Here is a 22423-nt window from a genome sequence, read left to right as displayed (position 1 = left end):
GAATTTTAAAGGAACATTCAAAAAATGTGATACATTTGGATATTGGTTCAGGTTGTAGGAGCTTCACACACAGCAGTGCACAAAGGTGATGAATCAGAGAATATGTTTTCAGGAATAAGGTATTTAGGTGCATTAACTGCCTCAATTTTATGTAAAATAAAATCATAAACATTGTAATCTTTAATTGTAATGACTTATTTATCAGTTACAATATTTAGTTCCCCCATCAACTGCTTCAAAATGTTTTTAAAAGAAATATATTCTATTAACTACTCTACCGTTCTTCAAATTATCAAAATCCCTTGTCTGTGGACTATGATCAGTGGTTGTCACAATCTAAACATTTCCTTTAAAGATGTATGCTTTCAAGGCCATGATTACTGATATTTAAATAAAAGAAGAACGAACAACAAAATCCTAAATAATTCTACGTTCCTCCTAATTCTTCCAAATTGGAAAGATGAGTTGTCATGTTCACAAAGGTAAATACGATGACATGGACTAGGGCAGGACTTTTCAAAGTCCAGACCAAGGTCTGCATCCGGACCGAACGGAATGTCAATTCGGACCCAGACGATAATTCGTAATTAGGAATGGGTACCAAAAACCCGGAAATAAACGGGCAGCGGTGCTAAATTATTAAAGACTGTAGTATTGATAAGCTCCAACGTTATCGGTTCCCTTATCATTACTTTTTTACATTTTGTTGTAATTTATTATCACGCTGCAGCATCTCCACACAAACACACAGCGAAGTCAGCAAACACCAGATCAGAGAGGCTGCGGTGGGGACAGTATAGTGAACCAGGTGAAGTAAAGATAACTACGATAACTATGCTTGTTACTGTAAGTGCAAAAAAACTTTGCGAGTATTTATTAATACACCCGTTCAACAAGCATAAAGATGTAAACATGTAAAAGCGATATTTCAATCTGCTCTGTCCAAAGTCTGGAGGCTACGATACTTTGATACCCATCTCTACTCGTGATATGAATTCAATACCAGGGTCTGACATTATCACCCGCCAAGTGCGGGTAAATTGTTGGCAGTGGCGGGTGAAATCATCAGGATATCCGCCACTTTGGCAGACAGGGAAAATAATAGTGATGGGAATAGAGAACCGTAGTTGTCTGATTCCTTGGCATTTCATGCCTCCGTGACTATCATTTCCTATTATTGATGCTTAAAGACAATTACGCATGCACAATGAAGCATACGCATGCTGTATCATGTTTCAGTTTGTTTAGGATCGGAAAAACGGCGGAGAGGAAAAAAAAGCGCTCAAAACAATGACGCTGCTGAACCTGAGGGGATGCACCTTATTTTTCCCTGATAATGCGACACTGTAAACCACAAATTCGTGTAGAAATCAGCAGGATGAGTGTTCGTAAGGTTAGCTGTTAGAAGCCAGTGGGCAGCACAGTGCTGCTGGATAAATAGCAGAGCTACTAATGTTAACGGAGTTTCCATTGAGTTACATTATAAGGCGTTCAAGCTCTTCTCAGTAAAAACTATTGGGTGAAGATAAATTACAATGTTGTCATGATGTGTTTAAATGTAATCTTGTGAAAGTAAGTTTTTGGCAAGAAACTTGAATAAATCCATTTGTTTGAAGGAGATGTTTTCACATCAATATAAAATATATATTGGAGACGGAATTATGACCTGTTTAACTTCCTAACAACTGACTAAGATTTTTTATAATCAAAGCAAATATTTAAATAATCATAATAATTTGAATAGTATGTTTTTATGCAAATAATCTCTGTAGATGACAATAACAAATTGCAGTACAGTACTGTGTGCAGTAGCCACCCTCCCCCCAAAAATAGGGATCCCCAGAAGCCACGGTGTAATTCGAAAACTGTAATTTTCCATGCATATAATGTTTTAATGTTTAAAGTTTTTTATGTGAAATATATCGGACACTGAATGACATCAGATCTAAAATGTTATAAGAAACATACACAAATACAGAAATAACTTTGAAAGGATTACATCACCCATGACTGATATTTACAGATCTAATTAACATGTTAATGTATGATGGTATCACGTGAAGTGGGTGTGGGGAATGAGTTCTTCAAATGCAGGTGAGGACAATCAAACCCTGCAGACCACTTCTGCTCACATGGAATCAGGCATGGCCTGAAAATGTATGTGGTTAACTTTCTGTTTTGCATGTGAACTAAATAGACATCTCTGCAAAATCAATGGATTCTTTTTACTTTTCTAAGATTACAAACTGTGCAAGAATAATTGTGTTATAATAACATCAAATGTCAATGTGGTTTGAAGGTCTTAAATGCTATTTCAGATTAGTCACATTTATTATCTATCTGGATAAAAAGATGTTCCATCTCGATTTCAGGGGGCTACCATAAATGTGTCTCTATTATGTCGTATGCAACTTCATCTCAGGCCAACATCACAGTTGGACAACAGAAACGGGGAATACTGGAAATTGTATTGTTTTCTGCTCCAATTACAGTACCATGCTGTGTGTTTCTCTTCATTAATGGGGTCATGTTATTCACCTTGAGGAGTAAATTGGTCTTTCGTGAGACCTCCCGTTACATTCTTCTGTTTAACCTCCTTTTTGCAGACACTGTACAGATGGCACTGAGTCAGTTACTGTATTTAATAGCTGCATGTAGAGCAAAACTAACATATCCTGTATGTGGTGTTCTTGCCATGCTTGCTGATCTCATAAATGTAATCTCCCCTCTCACACTGGTGCTGATGTCTCTGGAGAGATATGTGGCTGTGTGCTACCCACTGAGGCACGCTACCATCATCACCATCAGAAACACAGCAGTGGGTATCATTGTGGTTTGGTCCTTCAGTTCACTACATGTCCTCACACTAGTTATTTTACTGTTAGATTTTCCATTTGAGGACATGGAGAGCCTTCAAATGGAAAAATTTTGTACCACAGAAAACATGCTGCTTGGCCGAATGTCTGATGACTATAACAAAGCATTCGCTTATTTTCTGTTTGTATCAGCTGGTGTGGCAGTCACTTCCTCCTATATTGGTGTGATCTTAGCAGCCAGGTCAGCCTCCACAGACAAAGCTTCAGCTCATAAGGCTCGTAACACTCTGTTGCTACATCTGGTGCAGCTGGGCCTCAGTCTCTCTTCAACTATACACAACCACTTGCTTATCGCCATCTCAAAAGTCACTGACAGATTAGCAATCTTGCGTATCCGGACAATTCTTTATGTGTGTATTATCCTTTTTCCCAGATGTCTGAGCGCTCTCATCTATGGCATCAGAGATCAGACCATCAGATCCAACCTGAAGTACCATCTATGTTGTAGACAACTGTCGATCATCCCAGCCAAGCTGAGGTCTCACCCTAGGCTACAGTGAATTATTCAACCATTATTCTCATTTAAAGGGACTATTTGTAACTTTGTAAGCGTATAAATGTAGCGGGTCGGCACACATGTGCGCTCGCATATGCGCGTTCGCGTGTAGCCGCTGTACCCTCCTCCTCTGCCTGCTCGCCTTCACTCAGACAGCTCAGCTCGCTCCACCTCTAGACGTGAACGCTGCTCACTCCACACTGCAGAAGAGTTAGTTTAGCTCTGAGAATATCTAGTGAATGCACAGGGGACGTTTGTGCAGAAATAAATGCTGCAGCTCCTCCAGACCAACAGAGGTTTTCCGTGTCTTGTGAAGTGACGGAGCTCTACAGAGATTTACGTAGTCTTCTCGTTACCTACGGGTGCCGGTGTCTCCTCTGCTCTCTCCGGCTGCGGGCGGAGAGAGCAGGGAGACACGCTGCAGAGCCCCGCTGCCTCAGCCTGCACTTAGGCAGGAAAAGCCAACACTAGGATCAGATCTAAATCATGTTCATGGAGAGACCTTGGTCTGGTCAGCTAACATTACTGCCAAGCAGCTGAAATATAGAGTGATATTGTGCTTTTAGCTGACTTGTGTCGCCTCACTGTTTTGAGCGATGCTCGTTCAGGTATATTTAGAGCGAGCAAGCGCGAGCCCGACGCTGACTTTCGTTGATTTCACGGCCACAGGTGTCGCTGTTAACAAGCATTTCTGAAAGTTACAAATAGTCCCTTTAAGAGATGAATATTGATTGGAAACAAAGCTCAATTTCTTGAAATTTCATAAAAATGCAAGTTGATTTCCTGAACTTGCTGATGACATTTATTCTCTATATGTCTGTGTGTTCTATAACAATAATTACAATATAGTAAAAAGAAGTGTGGCTTACTTTTGCAACAGTATTTTATATTTTTTGTGAATTATTTATACTCTGCACATACTACATTTGAGTTAAATATGTTTTATATTGTTGTCAACTGTAATATAACAAATGGGCTTAAATATGTGTAGAGATACATATACATGAACACTTTTAACTTCAGACTCTGTGCAACACTGTTGCAAAAACTGTAAGAAATTGGAGTTAAGGTATGTGATAAAGAAGATGTTCAAATATTATAAATTTACATTCTATAAAAAGTTACTTTCAGGTGTGAATATTGTTTTTACCCCAGATCTTAATAGCTCCATTAATGAATACATACCATTACCATGTATTGTAATACATATGATTACATGTGTTGTGGGAGTGAAGTTAAAGGTCAATCAATGAAAAACAATGTCTAAATAAATTAGAATTTTAAAGGAACATTCAAAAAATGTGATACATTTGGATATTGGTTCAGGTTGTATGAGCTTCACACACAGCAGTGCACAAAGGTGATGAATCAGAGAATATGTTTTCAGGAATAAGGTATTTAGGTGCATTAACTGCCTCAATTTTATGTAAAATAAAATCATAAACATTGTAATCTTTAATTGTAATGACTTATTTATCAGTTACAATATTTAGTTCCCCCATCAACTGCTTCAAAATGTTTTTAAAAGAAATATATTCTATTAACTACTCTACCGTTCTTCAAATTATCAAAATCCCTTGTCTGTGGACTATGATCAGTGGTTGTCACAATCTAAACATTTCCTTTAAAGATGTATGCTTTCAAGGCCATGATTACTGATATTTAAATAAAAGAAGAACGAACAACAAAATCCTAAATAATTCTACGTTCCTCCTAATTCTTCCAAATTGGAAAGATGAGTTGTCATGTTCACAAAGGTAAATACGATGACATGGACTAGGGCAGGACTTTTCAAAGTCCAGACCAAGGTCTGCATCCGGACCGAACGGAATGTCAATTCGGACCCAGACGATAATTCGTAATTAGGAATGGGTACCAAAAACCCGGAAATAAACGGGCAGCGGTGCTAAATTATTAAAGACTGTAGTATTGATAAGCTCCAACGTTATCGGTTCCCTTATCATTACTTTTTTACATTTTGTTGTAATTTATTATCACGCTGCAGCATCTCCACACAAACACACAGCGAAGTCAGCAAACACCAGATCAGAGAGGCTGCGGTGGGGACAGTATAGTGAACCAGGTGAAGTAAAGATAACTACGATAACTATGCTTGTTACTGTAAGTGCAAAAAAACTTTGCGAGTATTTATTAATACACCCGTTCAACAAGCATAAAGATGTAAACATGTAAAAGCGATATTTCAATCTGCTCTGTCCAAAGTCTGGAGGCTACGATACTTTGATACCCATCTCTACTCGTGATATGAATTCAATACCAGGGTCTGACATTATCACCCGCCAAGTGCGGGTAAATTGTTGGCAGTGGCGGGTGAAATCATCAGGATATCCGCCACTTTGGCAGACAGGGAAAATAATAGTGATGGGAATAGAGAACCGTAGTTGTCTGATTCCTTGGCATTTCATGCCTCCGTGACTATCATTTCCTATTATTGATGCTTAAAGACAATTACGCATGCACAATGAAGCATACGCATGCTGTATCATGTTTCAGTTTGTTTAGGATCGGAAAAACGGCGGAGAGGAAAAAAAAGCGCTCAAAACAATGACGCTGCTGAACCTGAGGGGATGCACCTTATTTTTCCCTGATAATGCGACACTGTAAACCACAAATTCGTGTAGAAATCAGCAGGATGAGTGTTCGTAAGGTTAGCTGTTAGAAGCCAGTGGGCAGCACAGTGCTGCTGGATAAATAGCAGAGCTACTAATGTTAACGGAGTTTCCATTGAGTTACATTATAAGGCGTTCAAGCTCTTCTCAGTAAAAACTATTGGGTGAAGATAAATTACAATGTTGTCATGATGTGTTTAAATGTAATCTTGTGAAAGTAAGTTTTTGGCAAGAAACTTGAATAAATCCATTTGTTTGAAGGAGATGTTTTCACATCAATATAAAATATATATTGGAGACGGAATTATGACCTGTTTAACTTCCTAACAACTGACTAAGATTTTTTATAATCAAAGCAAATATTTAAATAATCATAATAATTTGAATAGTATGTTTTTATGCAAATAATCTCTGTAGATGACAATAACAAATTGCAGTACAGTACTGTGTGCAGTAGCCACCCTCCCCCCAAAAATAGGGATCCCCAGAAGCCACGGTGTAATTCGAAAACTGTAATTTTCCATGCATATAATGTTTTAATGTTTAAAGTTTTTTATGTGAAATATATCGGACACTGAATGACATCAGATCTAAAATGTTATAAGAAACATACACAAATACAGAAATAACTTTGAAAGGATTACATCACCCATGACTGATATTTACAGATCTAATTAACATGTTAATGTATGATGGTATCACGTGAAGTGGGTGTGGGGAATGAGTTCTTCAAATGCAGGTGAGGACAATCAAACCCTGCAGACCACTTCTGCTCACATGGAATCAGGCATGGCCTGAAAATGTATGTGGTTAACTTTCTGTTTTGCATGTGAACTAAATAGACATCTCTGCAAAATCAATGGATTCTTTTTACTTTTCTAAGATTACAAACTGTGCAAGAATAATTGTGTTATAATAACATCAAATGTCAATGTGGTTTGAAGGTCTTAAATGCTATTTCAGATTAGTCACATTTATTATCTATCTGGATAAAAAGATGTTCCATCTCGATTTCAGGGGGCTACCATAAATGTGTCTCTATTATGTCGTATGCAACTTCATCTCAGACCAACATCACAGTTGGACAACAGAAACGGGGAATACTGGAAATTGTATTGTTTTCTGCTCCAATTACAGTACCATGCTGTGTGTTTCTCTTCATTAATGGGGTCATGTTATTCACCTTGAGGAGTAAATTGGTCTTTCGTGAGACCTCCCGTTACATTCTTCTGTTTAACCTCCTTTTTGCAGACACTGTACAGATGGCACTGAGTCAGTTACTGTATTTAATAGCTGCATGTAGAGCAAAACTAACATATCCTGTATGTGGTGTTCTTGCCATGCTTGCTGATCTCATAAATGTAATCTCCCCTCTCACACTGGTGCTGATGTCTCTGGAGAGATATGTGGCTGTGTGCTACCCACTGAGGCACGCTACCATCATCACCATCAGAAACACAGCAGTGGGTATCATTGTGGTTTGGTCCTTCAGTTCACTACATGTCCTCACACTAGTTATTTTACTGTTAGATTTTCCATTTGAGGACATGGAGAGCCTTCAAATGGAAAAATTTTGTACCACAGAAAACATGCTGCTTGGCCGAATGTCTGATGACTATAACAAAGCATTCGCTTATTTTCTGTTTGTATCAGCTGGTGTGGCAGTCACTTCCTCCTATATTGGTGTGATCTTAGCAGCCAGGTCAGCCTCCACAGACAAAGCTTCAGCTCATAAGGCTCGTAACACTCTGTTGCTACATCTGGTGCAGCTGGGCCTCAGTCTCTCTTCAACTATACACAACCACTTGCTTATCGCCATCTCAAAAGTCACTGACAGATTAGCAATCTTGCGTATCCGGACAATTCTTTATGTGTGTATTATCCTTTTTCCCAGATGTCTGAGCGCTCTCATCTATGGCATCAGAGATCAGACCATCAGATCCAACCTGAAGTACCATCTATGTTGTAGACAACTGTCGATCATCCCAGCCAAGCTGAGGTCTCACCCTAGGCTACAGTGAATTATTCAACCATTATTCTCATTTAAAGGGACTATTTGTAACTTTGTAAGCGTATAAATGTAGCGGGTCGGCACACATGTGCGCTCGCATATGCGCGTTCGCGTGTAGCCGCTGTACCCTCCTCCTCTGCCTGCTCGCCTTCACTCAGACAGCTCAGCTCGCTCCACCTCTAGACGTGAACGCTGCTCACTCCACACTGCAGAAGAGTTAGTTTAGCTCTGAGAATATCTAGTGAATGTACAGGGGACGTTTGTGCAGAAATAACTGCTGCAGCTCCTCCAGACCAACAGAGGTTTTCCGTGTCTTGTGAAGTGACGGAGCTCTACAGAGATTTACGTAGTCTTCTCGTTACCTACGGGTGCCGGTGTCTCCTCTGCTCTCTCCGGCTGCGGGCGGAGAGAGCAGGGAGACACGCTGCAGAGCCCCGCTGCCTCAGCCTGCACTTAGGCAGGAAAAGCCAACACTAGGATCAGATCTAAATCATGTTCATGGAGAGACCTTCGTCTGGTCAGCTAACATTACTGCCAAGCAGCTGAAATATAGAGTGATATTGTGCTTTTAGCTGACTTGTGTCGCCTCACTGTTTTGAGTGATGCTCGTTCAGGTATATTTAGAGCGAGCAAGCGCGAGCCCGACGCTGACTTTCGTTGATTTCACGGCCACAGGTGTCGCTGTTAACAAGCATTTCTGAAAGTTACAAATAGTCCCTTTAAGAGATGAATATTGATTGGAAACAAAGCTCAATTTCTTGAAATTTCATAAAAATGCAAGTTGATTTCCTGAACTTGCTGATGACATTTATTCTCTATATGTCTGTGTGTTCTATAACAATAATTACAATATAGTAAAAAGAAGTGTGGCTTACTTTTGCAACAGTATTTTATATTTTTTGTGAATTATTTATACTCTGCACATACTACATTTGAGTTAAATATGTTTTATATTGTCGTCAACTGTAATATAACAAATGGGCTTAAATATGTGTAGAGATACATATACATTTAACACTTTTAACTTCAGACTCTGTGCAACACTGTTGCAAAAACTGTAAGAAATTGGAGTTAAGGTATGTGATATACAAGATGTTCAAATATTATAAATTTACATTCTATAAAAAGTTACTTTCAGGTGTGAATATTGTTTTTACCCCAGATCTTAATAGCTCCATTAATGAATACATACCATTACCATGTATTGTAATACATATGATTACATGTGTTGTGGGAGTGAAGTTAAAGGTCAATCAATGAAAAACAATGTCTAAATAAATTAGAATTTTAAAGGAACATTCAAAAAATGTGATACATTTGGATATTGGTTCAGGTTGTATGAGCTTCACACACAGCAGTGCACAAAGGTGATGAATCAGAGAATATGTTTTCAGGAATAAGGTATTTAGGTGCATTAACTGCCTCAATTTTATGTAAAATAAAATCATAAACATTGTAATCTTTAATTGTAATGACTTATTTATCAGTTACAATATTTAGTTCCCCCATCAACTGCTTCAAAATGTTTTTAAAAGAAATATATTCTATTATCTACTCTACCGTTCTTCAAATTATCAAAATCCCTTGTCTGTGGACTATGATCAGTGGTTGTCACAATCTAAACATTTCCTTTAAAGATGTATGCTTTCAAGGCCATGATTACTGATATTTAAATAAAAGAAGAACGAACAACAAAATCCTAAATAATTCTACGTTCCTCCTAATTCTTCCAAATTGGAAAGATGCTGTTGTCATGTTCACAATGGTAAATACGATGACATGGACTAGGGCAGGACTTTTCAAAGTCCAGACCAAGGTCTGCATCCGGACCGAACGGAATGTCAATTCGGACCCAGACGATAATTCGTAATTAGGAATGGGTACCAAAAACCCGGAAATAAACGGGCAGCGGTGCTAAATTATTAAAGACTGTAGTATTGATAAGCTCCAACGTTATCGGTTCCCTTATCATTACTTTTTTACATTTTGTTGTAATTTATTATCACGCTGCAGCATCTCCACACAAACACACAGCGAAGTCAGCAAACACCAGATCAGAGAGGCTGCGGTGGGGACAGTATAGTGAACCAGGTGAAGTAAAGATAACTACGATAACTATGCTTGTTACTGTAAGTGCAAAAAAACTTTGCGAGTAAAAAGCCGATAATTTATCAATACACCCGTTCAACAAGCATAAAGATGTAAACATGTAAAAGCGATATTTCAATCTGCTCTGTCCAAAGTCTGGAGGCTACGATACTTTGATACCCATCTCTACTCGTGATATGAATTCAATACCAGGGTCTGACATTATCACCCGCCAAGTGCGGGTAAATTGTTGGCAGTGGCGGGTGAAATCATCAGGATATCCGCCACTTTGGCAGACAGGGAAAATAATAGTGATGGGAATAGAGAACCGTAGTTGTCTGATTCCTTGGCATTTCATGCCTCCGTGACTATCATTTCCTATTATTGATGCTTAAAGACAATTACGCATGCACAATGAAGCATACGCATGCTGTATCATGTTTCATTTTTATTTAGGATTGGAGAAACGGCGGAGAGGGAAAAAAAGCGCTCAAAACAATGACGCTGCTGAACATGAGGGGATGCACCTTATTTTTCCCTGATAATGCGACACTGTAAACCACAAATTCGTGTAGAAATCAGCAGGATGAGTGTTCGTAAGGTTAGCTGTTAGAAGCCAGTGGGCAGCACAGTGCTGCTGGATAAATAGCAGAGCTACTAACGTTAAAGGTCTCATATTATGCTCATTTCCAGGTTCATAGATGTATTTTAATGTTGCACTAGAACATTTTTACATGCTGCAATGTTCAAAAAACCCTTTATTCTTCTCATACTGCAGCCTGAGTCTGCCTGCCTCAGAGCCTAATTCAGCCTCTGTCTGAAAACCCCTGATTCACAGCCTGTCTCCTCCCACTCTGCTCTGATTGGTCAGCGTTTTCTGTCAATCAAACTTCTTCAACAACAACAGCGTCACTCTCTCCCCCTCCCTCCCGGAGAAGCTCTGGAGAGAGAGGAGCTAGAATAAAGTTTATAAACCACTTTAAAGTTTATAAACCAGAAACTTCACCCAGCGCACATTACCGGAGGAATCTGATCAGAAATCGGCGACACATGATGAACATCTGCAGTCCAGATTCCAGGTTTTCCTGACGGTTTCTCTCAGGTAAATAATGCTGTTTATAGCTCTGTTGGTTAACTCAGTGTTTACCTCATGCATCAACTCTGTAAACCGTAAACACACACTCTGTTTTACGTTTGACTTTACAGATCCATCTGTGAGAAATGACCGACAGAATCATCCCAGAGGAGAGCAGACAGCTGAGAGCAGACAGCTGAGAGCAGACAGCTGAGAGCAGACAGCTGTGAGCAGACAGCTGAGAGCAGATAGCTGTGAGCAGACAGCTGAGAACAGACAGCTGAGAGCAGACAGCTGAGAACAGACAGCTGAGAACAGACAGCTGAGAACAGACAGCTGTGAGCAGACAGCTGAGAGCAGACAGCTGTGAGCAGACAGCTGAGAGCAGACAGCTGAGAGCAGACAGCTGTGGGCAGATGGCTCTGTTTACATGGAGATACAAAGCTAACCCGGTAGCATGTAGCTAACCCGTTAGCATGTAGCTACATGCTAACGGGTTAGCTACATGCTACCGCTATGACACGGTGTGTAAACACAGCGACCATCAGGGTGGAAAATAGAAGATGTGAAACAGTAGTCAGTTCATTATTTCTGCTAAAAGATAAATGTATGGAAGATCAGAGTAATGGTATATTATTTACAGTAGGAGCTGTCTCTGTGTTACCATGACTACAGACCACCGGAGCTTAGCTTACCATAGTTTACCGGAGCTGAAGACTTTCTCCTGTACCATGTTAACATAACTAACTAACAGGTGGGATGATTACAAATGCTGTGAATAATTAATATTGTCATCTGTCAACTCAAATAAAGTTTGACTGTGAAACAGAAATGTGTTGTGTTGCTTACAGTCACTATTTACTACCTGTACTCTGCTACATGCATGACATCAAATATATATAATATATAAATATCATCTGTTTAAACAGTGTAATTACATAAAGCCTTTGTGAAAGAACATGTTATATTTAGATGATGGGAGAACATGAAGCCTGTTCTGCTGGTTCTTGCAGACTAACTGTAGGAGCTACTTTGCTCAAGTTGGGTTGAGGAGGAGAGACAGTGACGCGCTGTGGGGCGGGGTCAGCTACTGAAGGTTCTGCTCTGGTTCGACCAGGAAACCCTTATATGGCTAATTCTCAAATGACGTCAGAAGAGAAGGAAAAGCTGCGCAGCGTTTTTCGACACCCATTTCCGGACAAACGGAGCAGGAGAAAAAGAGAGAGGATGGTCTTTTATGATACTATAGTGACTTGTAGACACACTGGGGACAGATATTGATGTTTAAAAGACATGGAAAAGTGCATTTTGCATAATAGGTGACCTTTAAGAGGCTTTATTGAGTTTAGGTTACTATGCCTTAATGTTTCTCCTTTCTCCTTTGTTGGAACAATAAATAAATAAATAAAATAATACTTTTCCCCAGATTCTAACTACTTACTAGCACATCTCACTGGCAGTTATACAGTGTATGAAAATACAGAGGCAAAAAGTGAGTATTGATTATTATTATTAGCAGTATGTCAAACCAGCTGATAATCCATTTTGTGCAACTCAAGACTAAATGGACAGAAAACATGTGATATGAGGACCACCAGTAAAGCAAAAAGCTTTGGATGCATATTATCTAATATTGTACTATTATACCACAGCCACATTTTAGGATAATATTTAAAACAGTGAAATGACAACTTGAGCAGCTTTTCTTGGTTGTCAGAATGATCATTTTGACATGCCTCTATAGGTGGATTTAAGAAATACTGGCAAAACTACAGTTGAACATGCTAAATAGTCTGCATCTGAATAAAAAAAAGGATGTTTTCTTTACGAGTTTTGAATTTGTTCTCGGCAATGCTGCATATGCTGAGTTATGAAAGTCAGTCAGATGAAAGCATGAGTTTAAAAAACATATAGAGTTCATTCCATGTCTGCTAAGGGGAGACTTCAGCCTTGGCTGTGATGATATATATATATATATGTATATATGTATATATATACACACACTACATTTACAAGAAAATACAAAGCTCAACTCATTTCATGAAGTCTAGGGTGAGACCTTGGCCTTGGCCGGGGCGACTGAGAGTTTCAGTCGACAACATAGATGGTACACGAGGACAGGTCTGATGTTCTGATCTCTTATGCCATAAATGAGAGAAATCAGACATCTGGGGAAGATGAAAATAAGCACATGAAAAACAATGTGGATGCGCACAAACACGATCCTCGTAACAATGTTTGACATGGCTACAAGGAAAGAGAGGTGTATAGTTGACAAGAGACTGAGGCCCAGCTGCACCAGATGCAGCAGCAGAGTATTACGAGCCTTCTGGGCTGAAGCTTTGTTTGTGGAGGCTGACCTGGCTGCTATCATCACACCTATATAGGAAGAAATGACTGCTAAACCAGCTGATACAAACAGAGAATAAGTGTAGGCTTTATCATAAAGACCAGAAATTGGGCCAAGAAGTATGTTTACTTTGGCACAATACTTTTCCATCTGCAGGCTCTCCAGGTTGTCAAATGGAAAATCTAACAGTAAAATAACTTGTGTGAGGACATATAGTGAACTGAAGGACCAAACCACAATGATAGCCACTGCTGTGTTTCTCATGGTGATGATGGTAGCGTGCCTCAGTGGGTAGCACACAGCCACATATCTCTCCAGAGACATCACCACCAGTGTGAGAGGGGAGATTACTATTGTGAGACTGGCTAACATGACGAGAACGCCACATACAGGATATGTCAGTTTTACTCTATAAGCAGCCAGGAGGTACAGTAACTGACTCAGTGCCAGCAGCACAGTATCTGCAAAAAGGAGGTTAAACAGAAGAATGTAACGGGAGGTCTCACGAAACACCAATTTACTCCTCAAGGTGAATAACATGGTCCCATTAATGAAGATACACACACAGCATGGTACTGTAGTCAGAGTAGAAAATAACACTCTTTCCAGTAAGCCTTGATACTGCTGTCCAGCAGTGATGTTGGTCTGAGATTGAGTTGCGTGTGACATTTCAGAGAAGCATTTAAGACATGAGAAATTTATCCTGTTGATGTCATTGTAATAATATTAATAACAAGTGTATTTAGTATAGGACCTTTCATAGAACACAATTCACAAAGTGCTTTACAAGAACAAAAATGAATTAAAAACAGTAAAACCATCAAACAATAAACAAATTGTAATAAATAAATCTTTTCCTGTTTGTATTGTGAGAACAATGAAAATCCAACATCCTTTAAGCACAGATGCCCGTTGAGTCACATCATCCAGGTCTGTGCTTGTTTCCATGCAAGCAGAACTGGTCTGCAGGTGTTACCTGCCCTCAAACTGTGTATATCAGCTTTGCCCTGCCCTAAACCATGTTCACGTGACCCCATCACATGTCAGCATGGTTAACAGAGTAGTAATAGGTAATGTAATCTCTGCCCTATTATTCCCCAATACCCCTGTCCATGTGATCGTGTCTTACATAGTTTAAACTTAGTATACAAGTAAGTAAACTTAATTCTATAGTGCCTCTCAACAGCTGATTAGACTGTTGTCAGAACATGAAATAGGCGTTATCATTAAAACACCTTTCAACTTATCATCTCATACCCCCACCCCCCCAACTGTTATTGTGAAAATGGTGTTGTCGAAACTGGATCCGGAAAGCGGAGAGGTCCGCGCATGGGTCCGCGCAGTGCACGGAGGAAATGCGCCAGGAGATTTGCAACGGGGATCCTTCCACACCAGGCAAGCGGGCGTCATTCACCCGCCGAGTTGAATCTTCCGGGCAGACTGAATGGCCGACCGACCCCACCGTGGAGAAACACCGGAGCCTGATCCGTGTCCTAACAGCTGATCAATGAGAGATGACGCGACCTCCAGAGGGTTGGACTCCTACACGGATTCAGATGTCCCAAATCATAAATATAAATAAGAAATAATGGAACTTCCTGCTGTATATGATAAAGTATGATGATAGTGAAGCTGAAAATGAAGACAAATATGAATTATTGATTAACTAGATTCACATGATTTGAGTCAAGTGATTGACCTATTTTGTTATTTCAGAGTTCTTTTTGCAATCGGTTCATTTTATAAGTAGTTTAATTTAAAATCAATACACGGGCTGGATAAGACCTGTGACCCTTAAAGTAACCGTGTTTATTTCCATTGAATAAGAGTGCATTTACACATTAATTATCATTGTTGCATTGATAAACCTTACAGTGAGGGTGTCAATAAATAAAACGACACGGTCGTAAGCCTTCTCCAAGTCCACAAAACACATGTAGACTGGATGAGCAAACTCCCATGACCCATCCATGAGCCCCGCAAGGGTAAAGAGCTGGTCCACTGTTCCCCGGCCAGGACGGAATCCACATTACTCCTCCTGGATCTGAGGTTCGACAATCGGTTGGAGCCTCTTTTCCAGCATCCTAGAATGAACTTTCTCGGGGAGGCTGAGCAGTGTGATACCCAGATAATCTGAGCACACCCTCCAACCGCCTTTTTAAAAATGGGAACCACCACCCCGGTCTGTCATTCCACAGGTACTGACCCCGAACTCCACACGACACTGAAGAGGCAAGTCAACCAAGACAGTTCAACAATGTCCTCAACCTTAAGCATCTCAGGGCGAATCTCATCTACCCCTGGTGCCTTACCGCTGAGGAGCTTTTTGACTACCTCAGCAACCTCTTCCAAGGATATGGACAAGCCTTCCCCCGAGTCTTCAAGCTCGGTCTCTACGTCCTCTACGGAGGACGTGTTGGTCGGGTTCAGGAGTTCTTCAAAATGGTCAAACACCAAGTACACTTAAGAACCACCCTATGCTTGAACATGGTGTTCGTTATGGCCAATCCATGACTACCACAGAAGTTCAACAACAAAGATCAGGCAGGCCATTCCTCCCAATCACCCCACTCCAGGTTTCTCCATCTTTGCCCATGTGACCGTTGAAGTTCCCAAGCAGACCTATACTTCTTTTTCTGATTGTTAGGAGCTTGTCTTGTCTGAGTCTGTGTTTCAGTCTTGTGCTGTTTTATTCTGTAATGTTATGTTATATTATTCTGTGTGTGTGTGATTTTGTCTTGTCCTGTTTATTCTCACACTGTCACATTTTCAGTGTGTTTGTGAACCCCAGGAATAATAGCTGCTGCAATGCTGTAGCTAATGGGGATGTTAATAAACTAAATAAATAAAATGACCCTGCCAATCACAACATGCAGAAATTAAAAAAAAGACATACACAAACTGCTCTTTCTGTGATCAATATTTACAATCAGTTTTGTTCTCAAACCAAGAAACTCTGGCAAAACAAAAATGGATTTGTCATTGATTTGAGCATATTTGTTATGCTAAATGCAGTACCTGTGAGGGTTTATGGACAATATTTATAATTGTTTTCTGTTGTTAATTGATTTCAAATACTAAAAATACACATACATTTGCATAAAGCAGCATATTTGTCCAATCCCATGTTGATAAGAGTATTAAATACGTGACAAATCTCTCTTTAAGGTTCATCTTGAACGGATAGAAAATGTACGATTAAATATTTGAATTGATTGACAGCTCTGGAGGAATTTGCCCTGGAATGATGAAAGATGCAAATACACCATACATTTTAGGATACAATTTAAAACAGTGAAATGATAACAACTTGAGCAGCTTTCGTTGGTTGACAGAATGATAATTTTGACATACCTCTTTAGGTGGATTTTAAGAAATACTGACAAAACTACAGTTGAACATCGTTATGCTAAGTATTCATTAGCAAAATTAGTTTTGAATTTGTTTCTTGTGAATGCTGCATATGCTGAGTTATGAAGGCCAGTCAGTTGACGGCATGAGTTTAACAAACATCAAACATATAGAGTTCATTCCATGTATGCTAAGGTGAGACATATGATGATATATATATATACACACTACATTTACAAGAAAATACAAAGCTCAACTCATTTCATGAAGTCTAGGGTGAGAGCTTGGCCTTGGCCGGGGCGACTGAGAGTTTCAGTCGACAACATAGATGGTACACGAGGACAGGTCTGATGTTCTGATCTCTTATGCCATAAATGAGAGAACTCAGACATCTGGGGAAGATGAAAATAAGCACATAAAAAACAATCTGGATGCGCACAAACACTATCCTCGTCACGATGTTTGACATGGCTACAAGGAAAGAGAGGTATAGAGTTGACAAGAGACTGAGGCCCAGCTGCACCAGATGCAGCAGCAGAGTATTACGAGCCTTCTGGGCTGAAGCTTTGTTTGTGGAGGCTGACCTGGCTGCTATCATCACACCTATATAGGAAGAAATGACTGCTAAACCAGCTGATACAAACAGAGAATAAGTGTAGGCTTTATCATAAAGACCAGACATTGGGCCAAGAAGTATGTTTAGTTTGGCACAATACTTTTCCATCTGCAGGCTCTCCAGGTTATCAAATGGAAAATCTACCAGTAAAATAACTTGTGTGAGGACATGTAGTGAACTGAAGGACCAAACCACAGTGATAGCCACTGCTGTGTTTCTGATGGTGATGATGGTAGCGTGCCTCAGTGGGTAGCACACAGCCACATATCTCTCCAGAGACATCACCACCAGTGTGAGAGGGGAGATTACTACTGTGAGATCGGCCAACATGACGAGAACGCCACATACAGGATATGTCAGTTTTACTCTACAAACAGACAGGAGGTACAGTAACTGACTCACTGCCATCTGTACAGTGTCTGCCAAAAGGAGGTTAAACAGAAGAATGTAACGGGAGGTCTCACGAAACACCAATTTACTCCTCAAGGTGAATAACATGGTCCCATTAATGAAGATACACACACAGCATGGTACTGTAGTCAGAGTGGAAAATAACACTCTTTCCAGTAAGCCTTGATACTGCTGTCCAGCAGTGATGTTGGTCTGAGATTGAGTTGCGTGTGACATTTCAGAGAAGCATTTAAGACATGAGAAATTTATCCTGTTGATGTCATTGTAATAATATTAATAACAAGTGTATTTAGTATAGGACCTTTCATAGAACACAATTCACAAAGTGCTTTACAAGAACAAAAATGAATTAAAAACAGTAAAACCATCAAACAATAAACAAATTGTAATAAATAAATCTCTTCTTGTTTGTATTGTGAGAACAATGAAAATCCAACATCCTTTAAGCACAGATGCCCGTTGAGTCACATCATCCAGGTCTGTGCTTGTTTCCATGCAAGCAGAACTGGTCTGCAGGTGTTACCTGCCCTCAAACTGTGTATATCAGCTTTGCCCTGCCCTAAACCATGTTCACGTGACCCCATCACATGTCAGCATGGTTAACAGAGTAGTAATAGGTAATGTAATCTCTGCCCTATTATTTCCCAATACCCCTGTCCATGTGATCGTGTCTTACATAGTTTAAACTTAGTATACAAGTAAGTAAACTTAATTCTATAGTGCCTCTCAACAGCTGATTAGACTGTTGTCAGGCCATGAAATAGGCGTTATCATTAAAACACCTTTCAACTTATCATCTCATACCCCCACCCCCCCAACTGTTATTGTGAAAATGGTGCGGTCGAAACTGGGTCCGGAAAGCGGCGAGGTCCGCGCATGGGTCCGCGCAGTGCACGGAGGAAATGCGCCAGAAGAGTTGCAACGGGGATCCTTCCACACCAGGCAAGCGGGCGTCATTCACCCGCCGAGTTGAATCTTCCGGGCAGACTGAGTGGCCGACCGACCCCACCGTGGAGAAACACCGGAGCCTGATCCGTGTCCTAACAGCTGATCAATGAGAGATGACGCGACCTCCAGAGGGTCGGACTCCTACACGGATTCAGATGTCCCAAATCATAAATATAAATAAGAAATAATGGAACTTCCTGCTGTATATGATAAAGTATGATGATAGTGAAGCTGAAAATGAAGACAAATATGAATTATTGATTAACTAGATTCACATGATTTGAGTCAAGTGATTGACCTATTTTGTTATTTCAGAGTTCTTTTTGCAATCGGTTCATTTTATAAGTAGTTTAATTTAAAATCAATACACGGGCTGGATAAGACCTGTGACCCTTAAAGTAACCGTGTTTATTTCCATTGAATAAGAGTGCATTTACACATTAATTATCATTGTTGCATTGATAAACCTTACAGTGAGGGTGTCAATAAATAAAACGACACGGTCGTAAGCCTTCTCCAAGTCTACAAAACACATGTAGACTGGATGAGCAAACTCCCATGACCCATCCATGAGCCCCGCAAGGGTAAAGAGCTGGTCCACTGTTCCCCGGCCAGGACGGAATCCACATTACTCCTCCTGGATCTGAGGTTCGACAATCGGTTGGAGCCTCCTTTCCAGCATCCTAGAATGAACTTTCTCGGGGAGGATGAGCAGTGTGATACCCAGATAATCTGAGCACACCCTCCAACCGCCTTTTTAAAAATGGGAACCACCACCCCGGTCTGTCATTCCACAGGTACTGACCCCGAACTCTACACGACACTGAAGAGGCAAGTCAACCAAGACAGTTCAACAATGTCCTCAACCTTAAGCATCTCAGGGCGAATCTCATCTACCCCTGGTGCCTTACCGCTGAGGAGCTTTTTGACTACCTCAGCGACCTCTTCCAAGGATATGGACAAGCCTTCCCCCGAGTCTTCAATCTCGGTGTCTACGTCCTCTACGGAGGACGTGTTGGTCGGGTTCAGGAGTTCTTCAAAATGGTCAAACACCAAGTACACTTAAGAACCACCCTATGCTTGAACATGGTGTTCGTTATGGCCAATCCATGACTACCACAGAAGTTCAACAACAAAGATCAGGCAGGCCATTCCTCCCAATCCAGGTTTCTCCATCTTTGCCCATGTGTCTGTTGAAGTTCCCAAGCAGACCTATACTTTCTTTTCTGATTGTTAGGAGCTTGTCTTGTCTGAGTCTGTGTTTCAGTCTTGTGCTGTTTTATTCTGTAATGTTATGTTATATTATTCTGTGTTTGTGTGATTTTGTCTCGTCCTGTTTATTCTCACACTGTCACATTTTCAGTGTGTTTGTGAACCCCAGGAATAATAGCTGCTGCAATGCTGTAGCTAATGGGGATGTTAATAAACTAAATAAATAAAATGACCCTGCCAATCACAACATGCAGAAATTAAAAAAAAGACATACACAAACTGCTCTTTCTGTGATCAATATTTACAATCACTTTTGTTCTCACACCAAGAAACTCTGGCAAAACAAAAACGGATTTGTCATTGATTTGAGCATATTTTTTATGCTAAATGCAGTACCTGTGAGGGTTTATGGACAATATCTATAATTGTTTTCTGTTGTTAATTGATTTCAAATACTAAAAATATACATACATTTGCATAAAGCAGCATATTTGTCCAATCCCATGTTGATAAGAGTATTAAATACTTGACAAATCTCCCTTTAAGGTACATCTTGAAAGGATAGAAAATGTACGATTAAATATTTTAATGGATTGACAGCTCTGGAGGAATTTGCCCTGGAATGATGAAAGATGCAAATACACCATACATTTTAGGATACAATTTAAAACAGTGAAATGATAACAACTTGAGCAGCTTTCCTTGGTTGTCAGAATGATAATTTTGACATACCTCTTTAGGTGGATTTTAAGAAATACGGACAAAACTACAGTTGAACATCGTTATGCTAAGTATTCATTAGCAAAATTAGTTTTGAATTTGTTTCTTGTGAATGCAGCATATGCTGAGTTATGAAGGCCAGTCAGATGACAGCATGAGTTTAACAAACATCAAACATATAGAGTTCATTCCATGTATGCTAAGGTGAGACATATGATGATATATATATATACACACACTACATTTACAAGAAAATACAAAGCTCAACTCATTTCATGAAGTCTAGGGTGAGACCTTGGCCTTGGCCGGGGCGACTGAGAGTTTCAGTCGACAACATAGATGGTACACGAGGACAGGTCTGATGTTCTGATCTCTTATGCCATAAATGAGAGAACTCAGACATCTGGGGAAGATGAAAATAAGCACATAAAAAACAATGTGGATGCGCACAAACACGATCCTCGTCACAATGTTTGACATGGCTACAAGGAAAGAGTGGTGTATAGTTGACAAGAGACTGAGGCCCAGCTGCACCAGATGCAGCAGCAGAGTATTACGAGCCTTCTGGGCTGAAGCTTTGTTTGTGGAGGCTGACCTGGCTGCTATCATCACACCTATATAGGAAGAAATGACTGCCAAACCAGCTGATACAAACAGAGAATAAGTGTAGGCTTTATCATAAAGACCAGAAATTGGGCCAAAAAGTATGTTTACTTTGGCACAATACTTTTCCATCTGCAGGCTCTCCAGGTTGTCAAATGGAAAATCTAACAGTAAAATAACTTGTGTGAGGACATGTAGTGAACTGAAGGACCAAACCACAATGATAGCCACTGCTGTGTTTCTCATGGTGATGATGGTAGCGTGCCTCAGTGGGTGGCACACAGCCACATATCTCTCCAGAGACATCACCACCAGTGTGAGAGGGGAGATTACTATTGTGAGATCGGCCAACATGACGAGAACGCCACATACAGGATATGTCAGTTTTACTCTACAAGCAGCCAGGAGGTACAGTAACTGACTCACTGCCATCTGTACAGTGTCTGCAAAAAGGAGGTTAAACAGAAGAATGTAACGGGAGGTCTCACGAAACACCAATTTACTCCTCAAGGTGAATAACATGACCCCATTAATGAAGATACACACACAGCATGGTACTGTAGTCAGAGTGGAAAATAACACTCTTTCCAGTAAGCCTTGATACTGCTGTCCAGCAGTGATGTTGGTCTGAGATTGAGTTGCGTGTGACATTTCAGAGAAGCATTTAAGACATGAGAAATTTATCCTGTTGATGTCATTGTAATAATATTAATAACAAGTATATTTAGTATAGGACCTTTCATAGAACACAATTCACAAAGTGCTTTACAAGAACAAAAATGAATTAAAAACAGTGAAACCATCAAACAATAAAATTGTAATAAATAAATCTTTTCTTGTTTGTATTGTGATAACAATGAAAATCCAACATCCTTTAAGCACAGATGCCCGTTGAGTCACATCATCCAGGTCTGTGCTTGTTTCCATGTAAGCAGAACTGGTCTGCAGGTGTTACCTGCCCTCAAACTGTGTATATCAGCTTTGCCCTGCCCTAAACCATGTTCACGTGACCCCATCACATGTCAGCATGGTTAAC

The 22423-nt window shown here is 40.1% G+C and overlaps 3 protein-coding genes and 1 pseudogene across 6 annotated transcripts in view; all 4 read right to left on the bottom strand.

The window, feature by feature from the left end:
• Window positions 1–22423, bottom strand: part of LOC141753168 (rap1 GTPase-activating protein 2-like) — a 467886-nt gene that overhangs the window by 245802 nt on the left and 199661 nt on the right. The gene's annotated exons all lie outside the window — the stretch shown is intronic.
• Window positions 13224–14195, bottom strand: LOC141752447 (odorant receptor 131-2-like). Its single transcript, XM_074610417.1, has one exon. It carries the CDS (start codon window positions 14193–14195, stop codon window positions 13224–13226), a length of 972 nt encoding a protein of 323 aa, XP_074466518.1.
• Window positions 17130–18120, bottom strand: LOC141752446 (odorant receptor 131-2-like; annotated as a pseudogene).
• Window positions 21067–22038, bottom strand: LOC141752445 (odorant receptor 131-2-like). Its single transcript, XM_074610416.1, has one exon. It carries the CDS (start codon window positions 22036–22038, stop codon window positions 21067–21069), a length of 972 nt encoding a protein of 323 aa, XP_074466517.1.

This window comes from Sebastes fasciatus, chromosome 16, assembly GCF_043250625.1.
Source record: "Sebastes fasciatus isolate fSebFas1 chromosome 16, fSebFas1.pri, whole genome shotgun sequence".
NCBI lineage: Eukaryota > Metazoa > Chordata > Actinopteri > Perciformes > Sebastidae > Sebastes > Sebastes fasciatus.
This window is presented reverse-complemented; position numbering and strand designations above follow the sequence as displayed.

What these genes read in the sequence shown, in the direction of transcription:
- LOC141752445 (XM_074610416.1), bottom strand. Translation starts at nt 22,038, where the DNA reads ATGTCACACGCAACTCAATCTCAGACCAACATCACTGCTGGACAGCAG.
- LOC141752447 (XM_074610417.1), bottom strand. Translation starts at nt 14,195, where the DNA reads ATGTCACACGCAACTCAATCTCAGACCAACATCACTGCTGGACAGCAG.